The 22,904-nt window shown below is 43.4% G+C and overlaps 1 protein-coding gene across 4 annotated transcripts in view; it reads left to right on the forward strand.

Moving 5' to 3' along the window:
* Positions 1 to 22,904, forward strand: part of Ctnnd2 (catenin delta 2) — a 954,874-nt gene that overhangs the window by 525,702 nt on the left and 406,268 nt on the right. For all 4 annotated transcript variants that reach the window (XM_045132307.1, XM_045132308.1, XM_012947488.2 and 1 more), the window contains one exon: positions 22,017 to 22,211. In XM_045132307.1, coding sequence (XP_044988242.1) covers positions 22,017 to 22,211 — 195 coding nt within the window. The remainder of the gene's footprint in view (positions 1 to 22,016; positions 22,212 to 22,904) is intronic.

Below are 22,904 nucleotides of genomic sequence, written 5' to 3' on the forward strand. Positions count from 1 at the left end.
GGAGGGGCTGGGCTGGGGAACAGAAACCTACTTTTCTCTGCCAGTTCAGAAGAGGTGACATTTCTGTGATGGCTGTGCCCATCAAAGACCAGGCTGGGCTGGTGAATCTCTGCTGTTAGCACCATATGTTCAGCTTATACTAGGCGCTATGATTGAAAGACTAATGCTGTCTCCTGAAACACCTGACAAGTAATCGCGATTTATTGCCTATTTTTTTTCCTTATAGAAGTGTTTGGTAATTATGTCAGTCTAGTAACAGATGCTGTACTCATATGTTTCCTTTCTTGACACAAATAGATGACTGGGAAGATAAATAGGGTAAGAGGAACTTGATGCAGGCGCAAGGCAGGTGGCCAAGGGCTTCAGTAATCCCGCGCAGCCGTTGCCAGAGCGCACTGGCCTGGCCTAGGACGGTGCAGACTGGGACTGGTTGCCCATGAAATTATGCTAGGTACGCTTACTGAACTGAAAATCCTCTCTCCCACTGCTGTTGCTCGTAGAATGGAATTCTAAAGGCAGACAATCATCAATGCAAGTACAAATAAATAAATAAATAAAGACTGAAAGCGGGAAGACTGAGAAACCAGGCAGCAAATCTGTGTTTACAAATGAGTGACTAGATCAGCCTAGCGAGTGGAATGAATGTGGGAAGCCAAAGCCCCATGGCACGTTTTCAGCCACTCCAGCCACATCAGGGAGTGCAGGACGCTTAACCAACGCCATTTCTTCTGCTGTACTTACTTGATGAAAGAAATCAGGAGTTTTTGTTTTGCGCTTCCTACCATTGCGTATGTGTGTTCCATCGGTGCGTGCCACACTGTCACTGCAGCGACACGCCGAGTGTGGCCGTGTGGTCGAGTGTGTTAGATGTGGAGGAAAGGCTGCGCAGGGGGAAGTGGAGTGGCCAGGAGCCCAGGAGCTCCTTGCAGCATTGGCTCTAGGAAGGGGTCTCCCTTAGCTTCTGAAGTCAGCTTGCGTGCTATTCCTGCAGTGAGAGTTTCAGAAAGGTTCTGTGTTGATGCGCGCATGTGTGTTTGCAGGCCTGTGTGTACTTACGTGGGGTTGACCGGTGCGTTCAAGTTTGTCTTGGTGAGGGGCAAGGAGGTGTCTCTGGGCACAAGGACAACTCCAGTTGCCCAGCACATTCCCACAGCCCTTCCCTCTTCTCAGTTCCTTCTGTGCCTCATATTTTCTAGCCAGGTCTCATTTTGATACCTGCTGAGAAAAATGTACTCAGCATGCCAACGAAGAGTAATTTTAGAGCCGCAATGAGCATTTTAAATGTTTGAATTTATTTGTTTATCATACATGTTTCGAAATATCAAAGATATCTTCTTGCAATTATTCTAAAATGGCTTATGAACCATTTATGAACTCTTGGTTTGCATAAGATTTCATGTCCCATTTAGAAATCAACAAACTATGGCCCAGGAGATATATGTGAGATAATGATAAGGTGTCTGTGAGCTCACGGAAAACAGAGCTACTCCATGTCTGACACTAAGCACTTGGTGGCATTCAAAACATCATAAAGTTTGCAGCCACCCCACTTCCTCATTTAAGAAGAATAGTTACATTAAGGTTGTAAAGTAGCTTTGGTTGTAAAGTAGCTTTCATATTCGTAAGGTTGTGTATTGGGAGATCTGTTACTGAAGATGAGGCAGTGTGAATCCAGCATAGAGAGTGACTTTGTCTAGTAACTCATTAATAACTGTTTGTCATGTATCATTTATGTTCTGCCACTGACTTGGTCCTTAGAAATAAAACATAGGCTGAAATGCCTTCATTTCAAATAGAGGAGATGGAAAATTTTCAAAATAAGTACTTCCAATAATTTCATTTATGATAGTTCTACTTAGAAGGTGACTTTGAGTTATTCCTGAAGAGCTGAGCCTGTGGAAACCTGTGGGCAGGCCGTTTGGAACAGCAGAACAATTAAGTTCAAAGGCTGGCAATGGCGAGTACTTGGCATGTTTGCAGAACAGCAGTTACGTCAGGCAGTACAGGAGCAAAGGCAGAAACAGGGTGTGCTGGCCAAGAGGAAGGGGCTCCCGGAAGGGCAGAGCAGAGGCCTTGCAAGACTTGATGAGGACTTACGGGTGCTGGATTTGCCGAACCCGACAGAGCCATGCGAAGGGGAGCAGAGAGGTGTGCCCTCGCTGTGATGTTGATCTTGGGGATCAAAGGTAACAGGAAGAGTGTAAGTAAGAAGTGATTGAAGTAATCTACGTAGCTTATGGGGAGCTTATGGCTTGGGTCAATATTTTTACTGCATTGGAGGAGAGGAAAAACAGGCCAAACATTTCCTATCTATCTGTCTGTCTGTCTATCGATCATCTATCATCCATCTATCTATCATCTATATCTATCCACCCCACTATTTATCATCCATGCGTCCATCCATCTTCCAACATCATTTGTAATGACTAGGTGACAATGGCAAGAGATGGAGGACTGTAGAATGCCACCAGCCTACCTCCAGAAGAATGGGCTCTCCCTGGCTGAATTGGTGTGGGGAGCGTTGGGGAAACAGTGAGACCTGGGTTTTCTGCACATGAAGGGCTCTATCAGAATCACAGTGAATGTGCTGTGTACAGGGTTGGATGTGCCAGTCAGTTCTATAAAGGAGTTTGTTTTGTTCACCTAGAAGCAGTTCCAGAAATTTTGAAGTTGTGTCTGAAGATTTCAGGTAATCATATGCAGAATGCAATTGGGCATAAATATCTTCCCACATCTGCTACTAAGTTTGCCTGGGGAACAGGCTCTGTAAAGGCAGGTCTATGGTTTCCAACTTCTAATTTGTGGGGAAACATCTCAATCTGGGATTAACCTAGAACGTACTAGTGCTCAGATTTGACACCGCAGCCCCATGGTCTCTTCTCCCTTCAGCCGAAGCTGTTTTCACTGGACAGAGCATCTGGGGGGAAGCAGCTTTAGACACACTACCTGAAATTATGCTCTTTTAGGGGGTCTCTGTAGTACCTTCTCATCATTTAGGGCATAAATAAGGAATAAAGAAGGGTTTGCTTATTTCTGGGGCAGAAAAAGTTAACTTCAGTTATTATTACGAACCCAGTAGATGACCTTGGATGTGCATGGAGGAAGTTGTCCACTTTTGCAATAGATAATGAAAAAGCTACACTGTGCTTTAAATAAAACACTACTTTGGGCCGAAGAGATGGTTTGGTGGTTAAGGCAGTTGCCCATCAAGCCAAAGGATACAGGTCCCATTCCCCAGGATTTTTTTTTTTTCTTTTGAGAAGGGATCTTATATGTTAGCTCAGGCTGACCTAGAACTCAGTATGTAGTCCAGGTGGTCCTGAGCTCATGGTAATCCTGCCTCAGACTCCAGTGCAATGGAATCATGAGCTACCATAACCCACTAGGGTTTCAATTAGAAGCCGGTGTAGAAAGAGGTAGAGTGTAGCGTCACGGGGGCGTCCATGAGACACGTATTTGTGCAGCCCTGTGTGTGCCCAGATGCTTCTTGGAGGAGGCTGCTGGAGTCCGATGTAAAGAAGGGACTAGTGAGACATGTAGCTGGAGCTAGCTCCAGACACTGACACCACATGCCGAGAGGGACAGCGGGAAGATGGCCAGCACGACACTGAGTGTCGGGGGTCATGTGCGAGAGGAAGAACGCAGAGGGCATGCAGGCTGTGGTTCTCACAGACAGGCCTCGCTGATGCCATCCTAATAGCAGATGACTGGCGTGATCGTCTTTGCATGTTAGCAACTGTTCTGAAGCTGTGTGCAAGGTGGATAAAGAAATAATGGACAAGGAAACAGAAAGCACTTCTCTACACCTAGATGCAACCGTTAGAACTCTCTCTCAGGAAGCCGGGCGTGGTGGCATACATCTTTAATCCCAGCACACAGGAGGCAGAGGTAGGAGGACCTCTGTGAGTTTGAGGCCATCCTTAGACTACATAGTGAATTCCAGGTCAGCCTGGGCCAGAGTGAGACCCTACCTCGAAAAAACAAAAAACCAAAAACACTCTCCCATGGAAATGGGAAATTCAACAATGGTCACTTACAAATGGCAGTGGGGAAACACTCTGTGATGACATAAACTTTCATTTATATTATTCTTCTTATAATCAGGTTGCTTAACTTCATATTTTATACATTGAAACTCAGATTATTTTAGTGAACATATGTTAAATATTAGTGATGAGTACAATTATTTTGAAAATGCGTTTTCTTTTAAAAAAAATATTTTATTTGGGGGCTGGAGAGATGGCTTAGCAGTTAAGCGCTTGCCTGTGAAGCCTAAGGACCCCAGTTTGAGGGTCCATTCTCCAGGACCCACGTTAGCCAGATGCACAAGGGGGTGCATGCATCTGGAGTTCATTTGCAGTGGCTGGAGGCCCTGGCACACCCATTCTCTCTCTCTCTATCTACCTCTTTCTCAGTTACACTCAAATAAATAAATAAAAATGAACAAATTTTTAAAAAATATTTTTTATTTATTTATTTTAGAAACCGATATTTGAGAGATATACAGAAAGAGGCAGAGAGAGAAAGAGAATGGGTTTAACAAGGCCTCTAGCCACTTCAAACAAACTCCAGACACATGTGCCACCTTGTGTATCTGGCTTTATGTGGATCCTGGAGAGTCGAACCTACGTCCTTTGGCTTTGCAGACAAGCGCCTAAACTGCTAAGCCATCTCTCCAGCCAGAAAATGCATTTTCTATTATAAAACACTTGCTATATGTTTCTCAGAATGCCACACTTTGCAAATTGAGTGCCAACAGCTTAATGAGGCAGGAATGACTTTTGCCTCCATCCTTCAGAATTGAACGTGATGTTCCTCAATGATACATTGCTTGCCCATAGTTACATATCTTTAGGTGATGGGGATGTGATTTGAATATAGACCGTTTTGATTAAATACACCATAGTCTGAAATATATGCGGTCCATTAATAGAGTATGCTATTAAAGAAAATTAGTAAAAGAAACAGCTGTGCAATATAAGTTTCTAGTTTATGCAAGTTATTAGTGATTGTGAAGAATGCAAAATCTTCCAAAAAAGTGGAAACATTCCCAAGTATGAACTTTTCCTGTACCAATTTTTATTCACTTTTTGTGAAGAAAATAACACTATCCTTTCATTTTCTGAGTTAGGAACAAAATTAATCCTTTTACAAATAGAAATCTAAGTTGTAAATGTATATATTAAAGTTGTCAAACATGAGAAGCTCACTTAGAGATAAAATGAAGTGAATGAAATGTAAATTTCCAGCCAATTATTTCCATTAGAACTGGCCTAATATGGTGAGTTATTCTGTCAAGGAATGTCTGTCTTGTACTGCAACCAAATGGACCTAAAATTGTTTACTTAGAGTGGAATATGCACTGTGAACTCTAAATTCTGCATATTCATAGAATTCAGGGTTACTCCCTGATTTATGGAGGCTCCTAGGCCCACCTCTTTTCAGAAGCAAAAGGGGCTGTGCTGGATTGAAAGTGTTGTCATCTTGTATGCATCCAACACGCTTCCTTGGGGATCTGGTCCCAGGGCCAAAGGGAGGATGCGCAAAGGTGTCACCCTCAGCTCCTGGAGACCATCCAAAGGCAGTGTGACATGCAATCTACTTTTTCTTTACATTCACCTCCACACAAGTGGGCTTTCCCAGCCCCTAGACAAGTGCTTGAACAATTTTCATGAATGATCTGCTTGCTTAAACACTTAATCACTTAAAGTTAAAAAATAAAATGAAACAAAACAGCTAAGATTGTCAGTTTCTGTATGCAATGTGATCAGTCTCGGGTCTTTAACCTGCTTTCAAGATGCAAGACTCCCTCTTGGTTTGGGGTTCTTGGGAAAAAACCTTCCTGTGGAGATTGGAGATCCCTACATCACACAATACCTTGCATTCCCACTGGCCTGGCTCCTGGCCCAGTCCCTTCATCCTGAGTTCTTGCCCTGAAAAACCTGTCTAGAACACATGAATTCTTCTCAAATGGATCTGTCTCCTGAGTGTTGTATTCTAGGATCCTGCTCTCTAACCCACTTGGGAGAGCAGACCAGTTCACACACTGACCTTCCTCTGTCTCCTTCAAAAAGGCTATTCTGTCAGTATTTATCCTTGGGGATTCTGCATCTGGTGGGGACCCATGGTCTGAAACTCATCTCTTCAGGCTTCCCCACACTCAGGAAGGTAGATGCTGCATTCTGGCAAAGCTTTCTTCCTCTGTTCGTGGTCAGCCCTAATAGCGTCCATCTGCCCAGCAGTCTGGAACCCACAGAAGTAAGAACCACGTCTTCTCTCTAACCCCTCCTATAGCACCTACCACACATTTCCTTGGTACCAAATTCCTCCGCAAGTCATGTCCGGGTGAAAGTGGTTTGAGAAGAGTGTGCTATGAAACCTCCTCTCATAGCAGCAAGTTCCTGGTAGAGGCTGGAACTGAGCTCCAATTGTTGGATGGTGTGAAGGAGTTAGTTTCTTCTGCTCCTCCTCTCTCCCTCCCCCTCTGTGTGTGTGTGTGTGCATGTGGTGCATGAATGTGTGTGTGTGGAAGTCTGAGGAAGACATCAGGATTCCTCTTCATCTCAACTTCTGTTTTATTTCCTTAAGGCATAGTCTCTCAGTGAGCCCAGATTTCCTGTTTGTTGACTAGTGCCCTGTGTCTCCTCCCCTCTGCACTGGGGTTGCAGTGTGCAGCCACATCTGGCTTTTGATTTGGACGTAGGATTTCACACTCGGGCCCTTATTATTATGCAGCTAGTGCTCCTACCCACTGAGCTATCTCTCCAGTGCTATTTATTGATTTAGATTTGTATTACAGAAATTAATGCCTATTTCCGTATGCTTCCCACCTCGCAGCAGCTGTACCAATTAAAATGAAGTAAACAGATTTTATTATTATTATTATTATTGTTTTACTTTTGAAGGGAAGTGATATTTTTACATAGAATTCTTTCAAATAGTGCTGATCTTTATGAGTTTTATTATGCTCTATTTAGTGGGAAAGGTAAGTTTTAGATCATAGGACATGGTTCACATTAATGCCCTCTGCTTCTCCTCTGCTGCTTGTATATTTCACACAAGGCATCACAAGGTAAGAACTCAGGCATACAATGGGGAATCGACACCTAAGAATACAAATATGCAAGCCATGTCAAGGATTTTCTAAAACTTGGAGGTTAAGAGTCAGTGTTGCTCTGGGGCTTCTGGGAGATGCGGGATTGAAGATGAAGGATGAATTGAAACTCAGTGTTGGAGGGGATTCTAAACTGGCACCCTTCCCGTTCATATCCTCCCTACCACCAGAATAACAAAGGGTACCTAATGGTTACTTCAAGGAGACATGGGAGTATTCTCTTGGAAAAATTATACATGCTGTGGGAGCTAGGCTTCTGATATGGCAAAGGGCAGTATGAGTGATGTTCAAGTCATATAGGCTTATGTGGCCTTAGGGGAGGAAGGGGGCATCTCGCATGTTCACTCTGAAGGAAAATTGCCAGCCTGTATGCCCATCCCACTCTGAAATAAACTATAACTTGGGGCCAATTCACACTATGAAAAGAAGCTGTCACTGGGCTTTGCTTCCCCAAATATGATAAACTAGTAAGGATTACAGAGGAATTCCAGAGACTTACTGATTTCAAAAAGTGAGACCAAAATAGAAAAACAAATTATCTCTCAGAAGAAACAGAGATAATTTAAAAGCTAGAAGAGATTAAAAAGAAATAAGCAAAAACTTTAGGTCTGGTATTGAGAGGGATTTAGGAAAATCTTGAATTCATTAAATAAAAACTGAATGGTATGTGAAAGGATCAAAGAACAGGAAAATCTTTCTAGGCTTTAAAAATATAACTACCAAAGTGAAACGTTGGATACAATGACTGGGAAATTGTTAAGGAAATCACTCATAAGATAGAACATAAAGGGGCGAGACAGACACCATGAGATCAATGCAAGAGGAGCATAAGGGACAAATCCTGGAGACCCAGTGGTCATCCCTGGAGTCTCAGAAATGGAGTGAAGAGGGGCAAATTATCCTCAAAGTCCTGTGGAAGAAGTCCTCAGAGCTGAGGGGCACATGCCTTCATGGGAAGCTCCTTCTGCTTCAAATAGAAATCATTCCTGCCAGAATCTCAAAGCATCAACATAAAAAGAAGACCCTAAAGTTTATGGAGAGAAATGAAAGATTCCACCTGACTTAGTACAATTCTGGACAGTAGAAGCTCTGTGGGAGAGAAACATCAGCCTACCATGTGCATGCAGCAGGTTCCCCATTGTACAGGGAAAATCAAATGTTTCCAGGCATGCCTTTCCTCAGAAAACCCATCTTTTGTGCACATTGTCCTAGAAAGCCACTGCATTTGAAGGATGATCCCCAGCTGAGTAAAAATGTGAAAGAGGAAACGATATTCAAAAATGACATGCACCAGCCAGCAGAACAGTGAGGACAAGTGCCGAGAAGGATCCTGCAAGGCAGGACAGAAGCCAGAGAAGAGGAACTCAGCACGGGAAAGCTCAGCGTCAGAAGTGTTGACTTAAAACCCAGGCGTCTAAGTATTTTCAGTACCTAAAGGAGGAGAAGGGAGAGGGTGGCAGGTTTAGTTGCTGTTGGAGAAGAGAGGTTGTTGCACTCCACGGAGCTCCCCAAACCCAAATGTGAACAACAAAGACATCAGGGCTGAGCAGCTGTGGGGCTTTCTAGTTCCATCGCACCCCATCCCAGCGCTGTGCTCCAGAACAGTTTCATTAAAGCCAGTGAGAGTTTAATAAGAACTTGCTTCATGCCGGGTACTCTTCTAGGGGCTGGAAACTCACACATGAGCCACAGAGACCGAAACCCTGGTCCTCCTGTGGCTGGTAGTCTGACAGAGGTAAGCTGCTAGATGGCACCATGAGAGGAGAAAGGCCAGGCAGGCGGCAGGGATTAACATCATTCCAGCAGGTCTTTGAAATAAGGGAAGAAGAAAGCATATGGACTTCGCAAAGACTGCCTGAGGCAGAAGAGCAATGAGTCTTGCTAGGGTTAATGGGGAGCTCAGATCCCCAGAAAAAGACACGAGGTTAAAGTAGAATCAGTGTCAAGTTTTGATCACCTGAACTGACTCCGAAGCGGTAGGACCGCATGTGGAAAGTTTTATCCACATTAGTGCCCTTTCTATTGCTATAGCAAAATACCTTAATACAGTAACTTATAAAGGCAAGAGGGTTCCTTAGCTCACAGCATTAGAGGTTAAACTCCAACACTGGAGGCCTGTGCTGTGGTTCCTTTTGGCTCACTCACAGGGAGACAGATGGCATCATGATGATAGCACCTGGAAGGTGATGAGGTAGGAAGCTATAGAGACAGCAACCATGTTTTGCTCTTTTATGACAGCCCGTTCTCTCAACTATTCCAGGTCCCCAAAGAACTGCACTCCATTCTTCCGACGGCAGCTCTCGTAGTTACCTAGTTCTCCTACACTTCTGCTGGGCCTGTCCTTAAACTCACTGTCATCTTATCACTAGCGCACTGAGGACCATGTTTCTAGCATGGCACTTACTCTCAGGAGACAGACCTCATCCAAAGCACAGCAGTGACACACTACATTTTTTATTTAAGTAAGGGGCCATTTTTTCTTGAAACGAATAAACCATCTAGAAGCTTCTTTTCATTGGGGCAAAAAGAAATTAGTACTTATGACATCACAGACTGGAGGCAAGGTGAGGGTTTATAATTAAAAAAAGAGTTGATTAAAATAAGACTATTTCTGGGACTCAAACAATAAACCACATGTGGGGAACTTTACTTTTCCTTCTTTGAGAAATGGTTCACATGGTGAATTTCTCAGTGGCTTGCTGTCCCACTTTCTTTGGGGCTACAGATCATAGAGATGGCTAGTAGCAATAGGCTTCTAGTGGGAACTGCTTTTGTGAACAATTTAGTGTGGCAAAAGGAAGCCATAGGCTGAGAGCCGAGAGGCATGTGGCTGTGTGCTGATGGGCTCCCAGGACTGTGACTTCTGGGCTAGGCCCCAACACTCTTAAGTGGCGAAGCCTAGCTGACATTTGGGTAGGTGATGCATTTATCCCTTCATGTCACAGCTCTTTGCCTGTGCACTTAGTGGAGCCTTGAGTGAGGTGGTATATGTACATGGAAACACACATACTCGCTAAAAGTGACTAACATGGAATTATCTGAACTCTGTAGGTTAATCCTCAATGGATCTTTATTAATTGACAGTGAGCCAGGAACTGACTTTGGTACAAGAATCGAGTTCCTTGAGTTTGTTGCAATTAAGGGAAGCAGAACATTTGAATAAGTGCTCATGGGCCCCTTGAGGACAGCTAATGGGACCTCTGCACATTTCAGAGCTCCATACCATATCTATCAACAAATTTCATTAACAAGTGTTTTGTCTGACTATGGGAACCAAACTAGAAAGTGAAATTGTTACAGTCCATGAATAACAAAAAGTCATTGTTAACACCAAATGAAAGCGGGAATACAAAGAGATGCAGGATTAACCAATGACATGAGGAGAGAAAGGTTTCCTAGCCATGGTTTCTGGGATCCCAGCCCATCACACTGGGATGGCAAAGGGCATACAAAACAGCACACACAACAGCAGATGAGAAGTTAGAAAGACCATGGTAAGTTATGTCCCCCACAGACTGGCCCACCACCACCCAACGTTGAAGTTGTATGATAGTGAATTAAGTCACCTTTCAGGTCAGAGTCTTCATGGTCTAATCAACTTCTGGAAATGCCATCACAGGCACATCCAGAGGTATGCTTTACCAGTTTGATCAAGTTGACAATCAAGATTAGCCATCCCATCACACAGATTCTTTGTAAAGTGAATAAAATGATAGGAATTAGCAAAGAAAAAAACAGTTCTGTAGGGTATTGAAAATCTGTAAAAGAAAGCCTCTGCCCCCTCACTGCTGAGCCACACAATTCTTTGGGACAGGGTCTTTGTCTTTCTGCGGTGTCCATTGGCGAGTACACAGATACTTTGACAGCAGTCTGGAGAATGCTGCAGGTCCCCTGCAGAGTGGGAAGCCTATGCTTGCAGCCCGGGAAGTGAGAAATCATGAAACCAGACAACGCATGTTCCGCAGCATTTACAGAACATAAGCAGTGTGCTGTGGACCTTCCAAAGAACTCACAGTGCCTGGTTCCCAGGGGAGACCCAAGGAAGACCCTCAGTGACTTGGAGCAAGCAGTGGGTTTGAGGGGCCTTGCGGCTTCTGCTTCCCGTGAAAATATCTTCAAGAAGACCTGATAGCACTGATTTATGCCTGCTCGGTTTCTTGGATGGTCTCTGTGTGCTAGGTGCTGGGCCATTGCAGAGGTGGGGCCGATACCAGCCCTCAGGTGACGCTAATTTCCTGAAATTTCTCTGAGTTTCTGTCTTTCTCTCTCTATGTCATCTTAAGCTCAGTTGGCTAGAAGCAGAGAATGCCAGTCTTATACAGTGCCACAGTTATCCCTCATCTATCTTACTCTACTTGAGTTTCTATAATAAAATATCAAAAGCTTTATAAATTTCAAATAATGAAAAATGTTTTCACTTTGTATTATTAGATATGGTTATATTTTGTATGTAAACATCACATGTTGACACTATCCTTTTCCTCCTCCCTGCCCCTTTTCTGAAGAGGCCTTCCTCCTTGGGGTTGCAGGTCAACCCCATAGGGATTATGGATCATGCATTATGGGGGTAGGGGAGAAGCAATGTCTCTGTGGAAAACATCCCAATTTGTGGCTCTAACAATCTTTCTGCTCCCTTTTCTGCAAAATTCCCTGAGCCATGCTGGGAGTATTTTAAGTCTACTTCAGTGATGGGCACTTAGGAGCCTCTTGATGTCTGGTTATGTAGGTGTTGAGTGTCCTCAGTGTCTTTCTCCATCATCCTTGTGCTGATATCAGCTTAATTAAGAGAGCAGCATTGTTGTTCATTTCCCCAATTCCTCTGTGGTTTCAGCTGGGGCTGGGCTGGAGTGTGCTGGGTCATTTATCTCCTGAAGTCCAGTTCCCATCTGAAAACGAGAAATAGATTCCCCAACCGAGAGTGAAGTCAGTGCCAGTTAAATGGGATAAGTATTATTAATTTAAAGGGAATTAAAAGGATTTAGACATTCTTAGAGTGTAAGGTTAGTGGGAGCTTGACAATGGAAAGCAGAATCCTTATCTGCATATGACTCTGACTTGTTTCCCAGTTCCAGATATGGTTGGTTTCCTTTCCACTGAGCAGATCTGTTAGCCAATCCAAGAGCAGCTGGTTACCTATCATGGCTGTGTGCCTCTGTTGCACTTGTGTAAGCATCAAGTCGGGTGGTTTGCTTCTGAGTTGCTTAGACTTTGAGTTGCTTGGGCAGGTGTTGGCCACTTTCCCCTGGTAGCTCTTGTAGCACCTTCCAGCACTAGATGGGCTAATTGTCTGGGGACAGCTCTCCTCCAGATTCCAATCAGATCTCTCCATGGTCCATGCCAACAACAATTGGTGTCTTCAGCAGTAGGGTCTTGCCATTAACCTCTAGTGGGTAATCAAGTGCTCAGACAGAAGTTTAAAACAATGAAAATTTACTCCTTACAGTTCTACAGGCTAATAAATGCCAAGAGCAAAGTAACAATATATTTCACATCTGCTTTCTGGTTCACGAGTAACACCTGGCAGATAGAATGGACCAGTGATCTCTATAGTACCTCTTTTATAGAGATAAAAATCCCACTCATGAATGATGTGCACCCCCTCCCCCCAGTTTCTTACAACTCACATTGGGAAATGAGGTTTTAACCGCAGAACTTTGGAACAATGCCTTTGTTTGCAGTGGTTAGTTAACCTGTCTCTGTTCACATCCTACAAATGATGTCCCCTCAAGGTTGATGGCCTTCTCAGACATTTGTAGCATTTGTTCTCTTCTGTAACTTCTTATACTAGAGAAGCACACTTGATGTTGCTTGGGCATTATCCCAAATGATGTTTTAGCAATTGTTACTTGTATAAAGACAATATTTGTAAATATGGGGTTGATTTTCACTGTAAATTGGTATCTTCTGTTGTGTATATTAGGAAGTTAACATTTTAAGAGGAAAGCTGGCATTCCAATGATAAGTACACAGACACAACCCAGAAATTAACTGGACTGTAATATGTGCATGTCCATACACAGATGATAAAGCTTTTAGCAGGAAAGGAATCAGAAAGAAAATCTTCCTCAAATCTATGATTTATAAAACAATAAAATTCATCTTTTCAAGTCATCTTATATATGCCATATTTTATGTTGAGCAAAATAGTAAAAATCAATAAAATATTGATGCAAAGAACAGTTCATAAATGTAAATATAGAGAATGATGGATTTATGAGGCTACCTATTCATCATTTCCTCCCTGTACATTTTGGGAGTTAGTAGTGTCTTTATCTTATGGAATTACCATGAAGGCCTCTCTGTAGGTGTTAGTGAAACATAAAATTCCTACACAGAGATAACACATTTTAAATTTGAGCTTTGGCATTAAATGTCTAGCTTCCTAAGGGGAATTTGATTAACTTATGTATGAGATTGCTAAAGCAATCTTAATAAAAAAGTCTTTTGCTTAGAATGCAGTTACAAAATATCATTGATCATATATATGTCAAACATATTGAAATTTGTAGAAAATAAAAAAAAAAAACTGGGCTGGAGAGATGGCTTAGCAGTTAAGATGCTTGCCTGCGAAGCCCTTAAGGACCCGTGTTCAACTCTCCAGATCCCACATAAGCCAGACACACAAAGGTGAGGCAAGTGTAAGTTCGTATTAGGTGGTGCAAGCATCTAGAGTTTGATTGCACTGTCTGAGGCCCTGGTGCACCAACTTTCTCTCTCTCTAAAAATAAAATAAGATCAGTAACATGAAATAAAAACCCTGCCTGCTGATTCCCCATTTTCTCAGACTGAAATTCTTCTCTATGCCCTGATGTGTTCTCTTATGGCCTGGGCAGAACCCGTTTCCTCTAAAGCCAACAGGAAAACGGCTTTGCCCTCCAGCACTTTGGCAGGCTGTTGAGAATCCCCGTGGACACCCCATCTATCTGTCCTATTTATAGTTCAGCATATCAAAAACAATAAAAGAGACTACAGCCACCTTGTTCTGAATTCTTTCCATGGAAATATCCATATTTGTCTTTAGTAATTAGATCTGGAAGCCAGATTGCAGATGTACCGTTCAAGTATTGTCCTGGTGGGGTATTGAGAAGCAGCTGTTCGGAAGTCAAATGCATTTTATATTCCCTTGTTGATAAAGAAGAGTATCTCTCTGAATGTGAGGCTTGCCATTAAAGCTGAGGGAAGTGACTAATTAATAAAGCACCAAGGTGTAGTCTGCTACGCACCAGCAGTTAACTAGGACAATGAGAACAGAACAATGAATCAAACTCGTGGTACCCTCCAGCCAGAGAGGAGACGGTTTCAAATAAATTCTAAATGCAAGGCCCCTCCCAGGTAAAAATTCACCTTCACCTTCACATAGTGAACTTCCTTTACATACTGATGTTCTAACACTTTAATCACACGTCTGAAATCTAATTATGTTGCCCTGTGCAAAAGCTTAATTCCAAATCTTCCCCCATTTTATTCTGCCCCATTTTTATTAAGCAAGTTGTGTGGTATCATTGGTAGAGAATCTCTTGGAGCCCTTTGACCAGGCCCAGATATTTGAGAAGGTATTAGAGAATTCATGAGACACTCCTGACTGATGTAGCACTAATTCCCTTGCTTTACTATGGAGCACTGGGCCGCCCTCCTCAAAGCAGCTACTCCTCTGAATCTTGCTTCCCCAGACATTACACTTGAGGGGGCTCCAAAGTCCTTTTGCAAAGACCTATGGAAGGGAAGGAGGCAGGAAGAGACAAAACACACCCTGAGGTCTATACACATGGGCATAGTCTGCCAAGTCGCAGTTTCCCAGCAAGAGGCTAATTGCAACACATGCTCGAGGTGAAACCCCATCTCCTTTCCCTGCTCTGAAGGACACACCACTACCTTTTCCTGCAAACGTCAAAATCTAAACTTCCCTCTAAGAAGAGCTGCCCCCGTACACATTTAGGAATGGATCTTTCCAGGGATGTCCAGACACTCCGCCTGGGGGGCCAGACCTAAACGTGCACTTAGGGTGCTATGTCCTGTCCCAGATCTGTCACTCTGAGCCCTGACAATCAGAACAGGGCTGCTTCTGAGAGACAGAGCATGCACTTTGGATGTCCCTGGAACCACTGCCAAAGGCCCGGTCTGCAGAGCGCCTCTTGCGGCATCAGTCTTCTGTAGAAGTCTCAGAGATAAATGCAACGCAGATCCCCCAGGGTCAATTTTCCCTTACATATATGTACTGTGACAGTGGAAGGACCCAAGACACCTGCCTCCTCAAACTCACTTAAGAAACAAGAAAATCACAGCGAAATTGGGCCGGCCTAAGCAGATATTAAAACCTAGCTCAGTAATGGAAATGCGCTCCTCTGCTCCCTGCAAATGACTCTACCCCCAGGTAGCCTGCCTTGCAGATCCTCTGAGGCCCCTGTTCTGAACCTGGCCACGTAGCCCTAAGGTCAGACTTGGCTACAGCTGGAGAATGCTCATAAGTTTCCACAGCCAGCGCAGCACGGACATGCTCAGCACCTGCCACGGCTCACCTGCATCCAGTGACACCCCGGCCTGTGCCTTGTTGAGGTCATCTCTATTAGCTGAGTAAGTCAGGGGTGATCGTGGCATTAATGTGTTTGCATCCTACACTCAAGATGGGTGTTTACGTGGAAGTCACTCCATGACCAGATACATATTCACAGCTACACTGAAAATGTCTGTCTTCTCAGCCAGACCAGCACCTAGAGCTTCACCTGGAAGCTAGTTAGAAATGCGCAGCCTCAGACCTGCAGACATACTGAGCGAGAACCTGGAATTTCAATCAAGGCATTCATATGCGCGTAACACGGTGAGAAACACTGAAATACCTGGAGAGTGCATCTGGAGCTGCTCTGTACCTGCCTTGGGGAGCGAAAGCAGACATCAGGGACAGCATCACGCCTTCACCACTCTCCTAGCGTGCCTCACTTTCGGTGGCATCCCCGACAAACAGCTCCCATTGGCTCTTCATTAAGTCAGAGCTGGGCCCGAGTTCTGGTGTGATCCACCACCCATTGCACGGCAGAAAATAAAAATCGAAGTGAAAATTGAACACTTAAGAATGCAGTATCAGACTTCACATGACTTGTGTTCCAACCCCACTCCTTCCCTTCCAAATGCCTGTCTGCCACAGAAAGAACTGAACAAAAGAAGTCTGTTTGCCTAAAAGCTTGGGAAGGAAAACGGTGCTTCGAAAGATCAGGATTGATCAAGGGACCTTTGTTTTATGAGGGATGCAATCCCATGGGCACAGTGACTGTGGTATCATGACCAGTGTGTTGGCTGTTGAATCCTCACTGAAAAGTGCTTGAATCACAGTCGATGACAGTATTCATTTGGTAGAGAAGGTGGGGAGGGTTAATGATTAGAGACCATTGTATTGGATACCTAGTCAAGAAGATGCTTTCTACACTACCCAAGACTAAATGAGCATCCAGGTTTTTAGTGATCTTCCCAAAGCTGTACTAATGATAAAATATTAAAAGAATCTAGGATTTATGAAGGAGATGAAACGGGAGGGAATTTTTTCTTCCCTAAAACTGAGTTATCATCAAATCATTTTATATTATCACTTTGAAATTATATGGTTACAAAGTACTTTTATCATTGAATACATATAAATTAATAATCTCCTTCCAAATTTTGATCTAAAATGTCTCTTATTGTCTATGGAAAAAGCATCCACATATTGATAAGCATATAAAATATGCTGTCAAAGGAATGCAGTGAATTAGTGCTCATTTGCAGATGAAATTCAGGTCATGAATGTAGCCTAGAGGAGATGGCTAATATTCTAGAACCCTTTAAAGAAGGGACAGGGATGTTTCAGAATGCTTTAAACACACACACACACACACACACACACACACACACACACACACACACACAAAGTGAGTGAGAGAGAGAGAATATTCTATAACCCTTTAAAGAAGGAACAGGACTATTTCAGAACGCTTTAAACACACGCACACAGAGAAAATGCAGTGGAATTAAACACTTAAGATTGATTTTGAAATAACATGGGATAGAAAGTATATTTTTGAATTTTGATTTGAGCACGAAGCAGCCATAAGAAATGAACAGATTTCTCTTTTTGTTTTGGTTTGCTCTGCTTTTGAGATAATAACCCACTGTAGCCCAGACTGGCCTCAAACTCACAACAGTCCTCCTGCCTCCACCTCCCCAGTGCTGGGCTACAAGCAAAAGCCACCACTGTGAGCTGGTAGGCTCATTTCTTTATGTATTTTCCCAAAGCAGCAGCATAAATTTCCTCATAGTGAGCTTTTCATGGAATCAGATGTACAATGAGGTTTGTCTCAGTTCTAAGATGTACTATAACTTATTCACATACCTAGTATACATGAAGGATATTATTCCCAATTGGTCTTTTTTTGTATTTTGAAAACTGATCATATGCAGATATTACATTTCCTCCTATAATTTAATGCTACTAAGACATCAAGTAGCATTTCTTTTCTCCTGAGAGAGAAGTGTAAGACTTACATTGCACAAAAATTATCAGAAAACTATCCATAGCATAGAATTATATTTCAAAGTTACTTCTCCAAATTCTTGGAAATCAGAAAGGTTATCTTAGAAAGTACTTGATTTCTTTTTCAAATCTGAAGATGTGTGTTCTGTGGCTCCATCTCTCCTTGAATTTGCAAGCCACGGCTGCCCGCACGGGCGTGGTCACTGACCGCGGAGGAGCTGCTCTGCATAAGCCCCACTTCCCAGGCCTCCCGCTGGAAGAATGCGTGAACCATCATCTCTTCCTTCTTGACTTGAGGAATTGGGATGAAAAGGCTTTGGTTCTTTATGTTGGTTCACTCAAGTGATTAGAGACAGACCTGGGGCAAAATTTATTTCTAATTCCTACTTTGCTTGGCAAAAGTGATACCTCAAAGACAGTAAAATTGCAAAGTTCTATCGGTACTACTGCTGCTTTCATCGTTTTTTTTAAATAGAGTTATTTATTTATTTATTTGGTTTTTTAAGGTAGGTTCTCACTCTAGCTCAGGCTGACCTGAACTTCACTATGAAGTTTCAGGGTGGCCTCGAACTCACAGAGATCCTCCTATCTCTGCCTCCTGACTGCTGAGATTAAAGGCGTGCCCACCACACCCAATAGTTTTTTTAATTTTTTAAAGTTTTTATTTATTTATTTATTTTGAGAGATAGAAAGAGAATATGGGCATGCCAGCACCTCCAGACACTGCAAACAAACTCCAGACACAAGCACCACCTTGTGCATCTGGCTCATGTCAATCCTGGGGAATGGATTCTTTGGCTTAGCAGGCAAGTACCTTAACCAGTAAGCAATTTTCCCATCCCTGTGTCAAAGTTTTGAATGTTACACATCAACATCCCCAAGCCATCTTTCATGTTCAGAGAACCCTGATGCCAGGCACCTACATAGGGATTGTACATACAAATGCCATCTGTTATAAAATGATGCCAACACAGAAGCATGGGATGTATGAGGTCTGTGCCTCTCTAATACCCAAGTCCACCAAATCTCCAAGCCTTTAGAGTCCTTGAGGTTCACTGTGCCCCAAACCAAACTTCTTAACACCCAATGCAATGCAGAGGGGCTGCTTGGGTTCTGAACCATCTTATCATCCATCCAAATCGGCTCCAACAGCAGTGAAGAGAGGGCTGATGGCTCAAAATTCCCGTAACAAATGGTACCTCTGTTAGAGCAGCAGCTGCAAAACCTGGCCCCATGTTAACGTGCAGGCTCTCCTCTGACTTGTTAGACCCCTGGAAGGCATGATTGGCATGAGGGGGATTATAACACACAGTAACCTTTCTGCGTCACAAATTCTCTTTGACCTGTAAGCCAAGGTCAAATTTTAGGTGTGAGTATTCAAACAAGTAAGGATTTTCAGCTACTAAATTATGTAGCCTCTGACTTTGCCACATGAGGAGGAGAAATAAGAAGAGGATAAAAAACACTTGATAGAATTGATGCTGGAATTGTTATGTAAATGGGTCATTAACGCTCTGTATACACACATTATTCCTTGTAGAATGCATGTCTGAATTGGCAGTGGAAGCTTGGGTAAACTGGTATGGTGTTCTCTTTGATACATTGTATTTGGGTTACATTTTGTCACTCTTCAGCTCTGAGCCCCAGGTTGATTAAGGTCAAGTTCTCAGAATTATTTTCTGCAAATGTAATTGGAAAAACTACTTGGCCTTGACATCTATGACAGTTTGGACAAAGCCAAAATTTCCCCCAGTACTTTTATTGTTATGAAAGCATGGTTCCAGTACCTGGCAAAAGAGATAAGTGCTCAAGAGAGGCCCCTGTCAGTCCAGCATGGTGCTTAGGACTTATTGCTAAGCAGGCCATGATGTTGAAAGGAAATGTCAAAGACAAGTCCGTCTGCTTTGAATTTGAGTCATGAGATGTATATGGCATCTAGAGAAATTCTGGTGCCTATTCCCAGTAGCAGTTGTATGCAAATCTGTTTCTTCAAATTGCCCCAGACAAAGTAGGTCTTGTCAGCATAGCTCTGATGATGCTGTTCTTTTCATGAGCAAGTGTGGTAGAAGACCCTGTAGCCTTTGACACCCTGGTCTCTCTTCTTTTCCACAGCTCTTTCTGTCTCTTTAGCCAATAACTGGGTTCAACCACGTAGTCTTTAAAACTGTCCACGGTGGACGAAGAAGAGTAAACAGTGCTCCTTTGAGAAAGACTTTCTTGTTTAGTGCTCTGTGTGATGCTTAATTGTGGAACTTAGTTTTACAGAAAAATAAAATAATCCTATAGTTTAACCAGCATGTTGCCAATAGAATAAAAATACATAGCATACTGTCCAAATATTTCATAATACCTTAATTACATTTTTGTCAATTTCAGCACACTAAGAGTATGATATTTGCCAAGTGTGCCTAAAGATTCTTGCTCCTTGCCTAGCTCCCTTGATCATCATCTTGATTAATGGAACTCTATTTTCTGATACCAAGTAAATACTCATAACAAGCATTTTCACCTATGTCCTGAAATTCTCTCACCATTTAAAAGTTTTTCACTTCTCCTCATTGTGCATCACTAGGTACTTTTTAAGCTGTTGGGTTTTGTTTGGTGAGAGATAAAATAAAAGGAATGGTGATAAAGTTACCACCCCAAGTTTGCCCAGTTAATTTTTTTATTTAACTACACAGCATTTGGCTGTAATAATTGTCCAGTTTTTACAGTTCTGGGTTCTTAGCAGTATCACCTAGCCCTTCAGAAAGAAGAACCAACAGGAACTCAAGGCATGCTGTACTTAAATATGTTCCTGGAAAATGTAAGCTGGAGATGATATGCAGTGGGATGTTGGCATTTGATAAATCATATGCAATGAATGTAATTATGCAAAACAGTCATTTCATATCTATCATTCATTGCACTGCTATCGAAATCAGAAATTATTTAATTACTGGCAAAGGAAAAGGTAGCGATTGCCTGCTCTGCTCCTCTCCTTCCTTCCTGGTAATACTCAGTGCTTTCTCGAACACTTAATCCATAGAGCTCCCTACACTGCCCCCCATCACTCTGATGGGCTCTTTCATGCTTATTTACATTTAAGGCGGCCTGTGCTATATTTGTCAGCAAAGCATTTATCTGTCAGCAATTTAAAAACTTTCCAGTGGCTTTGTCCTTAAGTGCACTTTGGTTGTGTGATTTTGAGAAAGCAGCCCTGTCACTCAGTACTTGAAGACCTTTGGTTTTCCAGTGGTCTTCACAGCAGGCTGGGGCAGGTGGGATGGAGGCTGAGCTGTTCAGTCTTTTTTCAGGGTCAAGGGGAGTTCCATTACTGTAGGATGAATGAAGTCCTCCAGACCAGGGCTATTGCAAGGTGGTTGGCTATTAACTCAAGGTATCAGGTAGGCATCACCTGGGTTCAGAGCCATTGCTGTAGCCAACTGCAGTCTCCTTTGGCCCTGACTGACTCACAGCACTTCTCTTGTTGCCCCAAGTCCAGCTCATGACCCAGTTTTGCTGACATTTCCCCTGATGTCAGTGCTTAGTCATGCCTCCTTTACTGCCTGTCAGCTCAGAGTCAGAGCCCTTGGAGAAGTATCTCCTCATGCAGGGCACTTCCTTCTTTCAGACACTTTATCATGGTCCTCTGGTCTTGGTCTTGAGCATTGTTTCAATGCAACACCTTTCCCTGCTATGCAATGAGGTCACAAATATTCACAAATACTAGACAAGCAAACCATATATATGTCCTCAATGTATAAACAAGCCAGGGAATGACAACCATGTGTACCTTTCCCAAGGAAACACAGACTAAGTGCACCCACTTCTGTCGGAAGAATCAGCACAGGAGACCACAGCTCAGAAACGTCATTCTTTAAGATGTGATCATGAGGACTTAGGCTAGGCTCCATCCAGACCTTTTGTTCCAGCCATTGTCTAGAAAAAAACTGCTGATGATAACAATCCCAGTTGTTCTCAGGAGTGGACATCAAAATAGCTTATTGTGGCATATTCATTTGTCCATCATCTAAAGTAATTACTGCCATGCCCAGTCATAATGACGCCAGGACAGTGGGAAACGTGGTCTTGAGGATTATCTGTCTGTCGGAGTCCTCGGTGACGAGCCGAGTTTCATTGCTAGGCTGTGAGGGGGAAGGGAAGATGTGCCAGTGGTCCTGTTCAGTGTGGATTTATCGCAGAGACACGATCGTCCTTACGGTGACACCAGCCTTGGGCGCAGAGTGAGGCGGCTGCCTGCTGCCGATAAGTCGATTAGCCCGACGTGTGGTTGCTGTTTCGGTTATTCATTTGGGTTTTTTGCACATTCCAATCACTGTGCCCCTCCATTCAAATGTTCTTGGATACAGTGCTGTCAGGATGTTCGCTGAGACTGAGTATATTTGTGTTCACTCATTGCAGCTGGGTCCCGAGCCTCCTACAGTAGCCAGCATGGGCACCTGGGCCCCGAGCTGCGGGCCTTGCAGTCCCCAGAGCACCACATAGACCCCATCTATGAAGACCGTGTGTATCAGAAGCCCCCCATGAGGAGTCTCAGCCAGAGCCAGGGGGACCCTCTGCCGCCAGCACACACCGGCACCTTCCGCACGAGCACAGGTGCGTATGTGCCGCCCGTTCGCAGCCGTCCCCAGGGCGAGGGCGCCTTGGTGGTGAAGCATCGTGTCTGAATGAGAGGTGTGTGCGCGTGTGTGTATTTGCACATACTTGCCTGCCCCCCCCCAACCCTTCTGAATGGATTATGCTATCAGTCAGTGTCTGTGACAAACAGAATCACCACGTGACTCCGGATTACCTGTCTGGATATACTGTGCAGGATGGAACTACAAAGAGAGGTGTAAGCTTATTTCATCAAGCAGAAAATCTGAAACAGTACTAATGTTTCTTATATCTTTATTAATTTATCCAGGGAATGTAAATATGAAGGGAAAAACTGGTATAATGCCTTCCATGAAATACAGTACTGTGGAAAGTGCCTTTTAACAGTGTAGCCCACCTACTTGGCAAGCATACATTTCTGCAAGTGTAGCTGGTCTTGGAAGATAAATGTAGAACTTGTTTCATACACATGAGTCATGCAAGTTACTGAGGTTGGGGGTAGGGAGATTGGTTAGTGGTTAAGAGCGCTTGCTGCTGAAGCACGAGAGCCTCTCGGCTGGAGAATACCAAGTTTGCCTCCCCGCAACCACTGTACAAAGCAGAGTGTGACCACATCTGTAAGCCCAGTCCACAGGGTCAGAGACCAGAGAATGGCTGGGGCTCATTGAAGGGCAGCAGGTTCACATTCAGAGA

This window comes from Jaculus jaculus, chromosome 13, assembly GCF_020740685.1.
Source record: "Jaculus jaculus isolate mJacJac1 chromosome 13, mJacJac1.mat.Y.cur, whole genome shotgun sequence".
NCBI classification, from domain to species: domain Eukaryota; kingdom Metazoa; phylum Chordata; class Mammalia; order Rodentia; family Dipodidae; genus Jaculus; species Jaculus jaculus.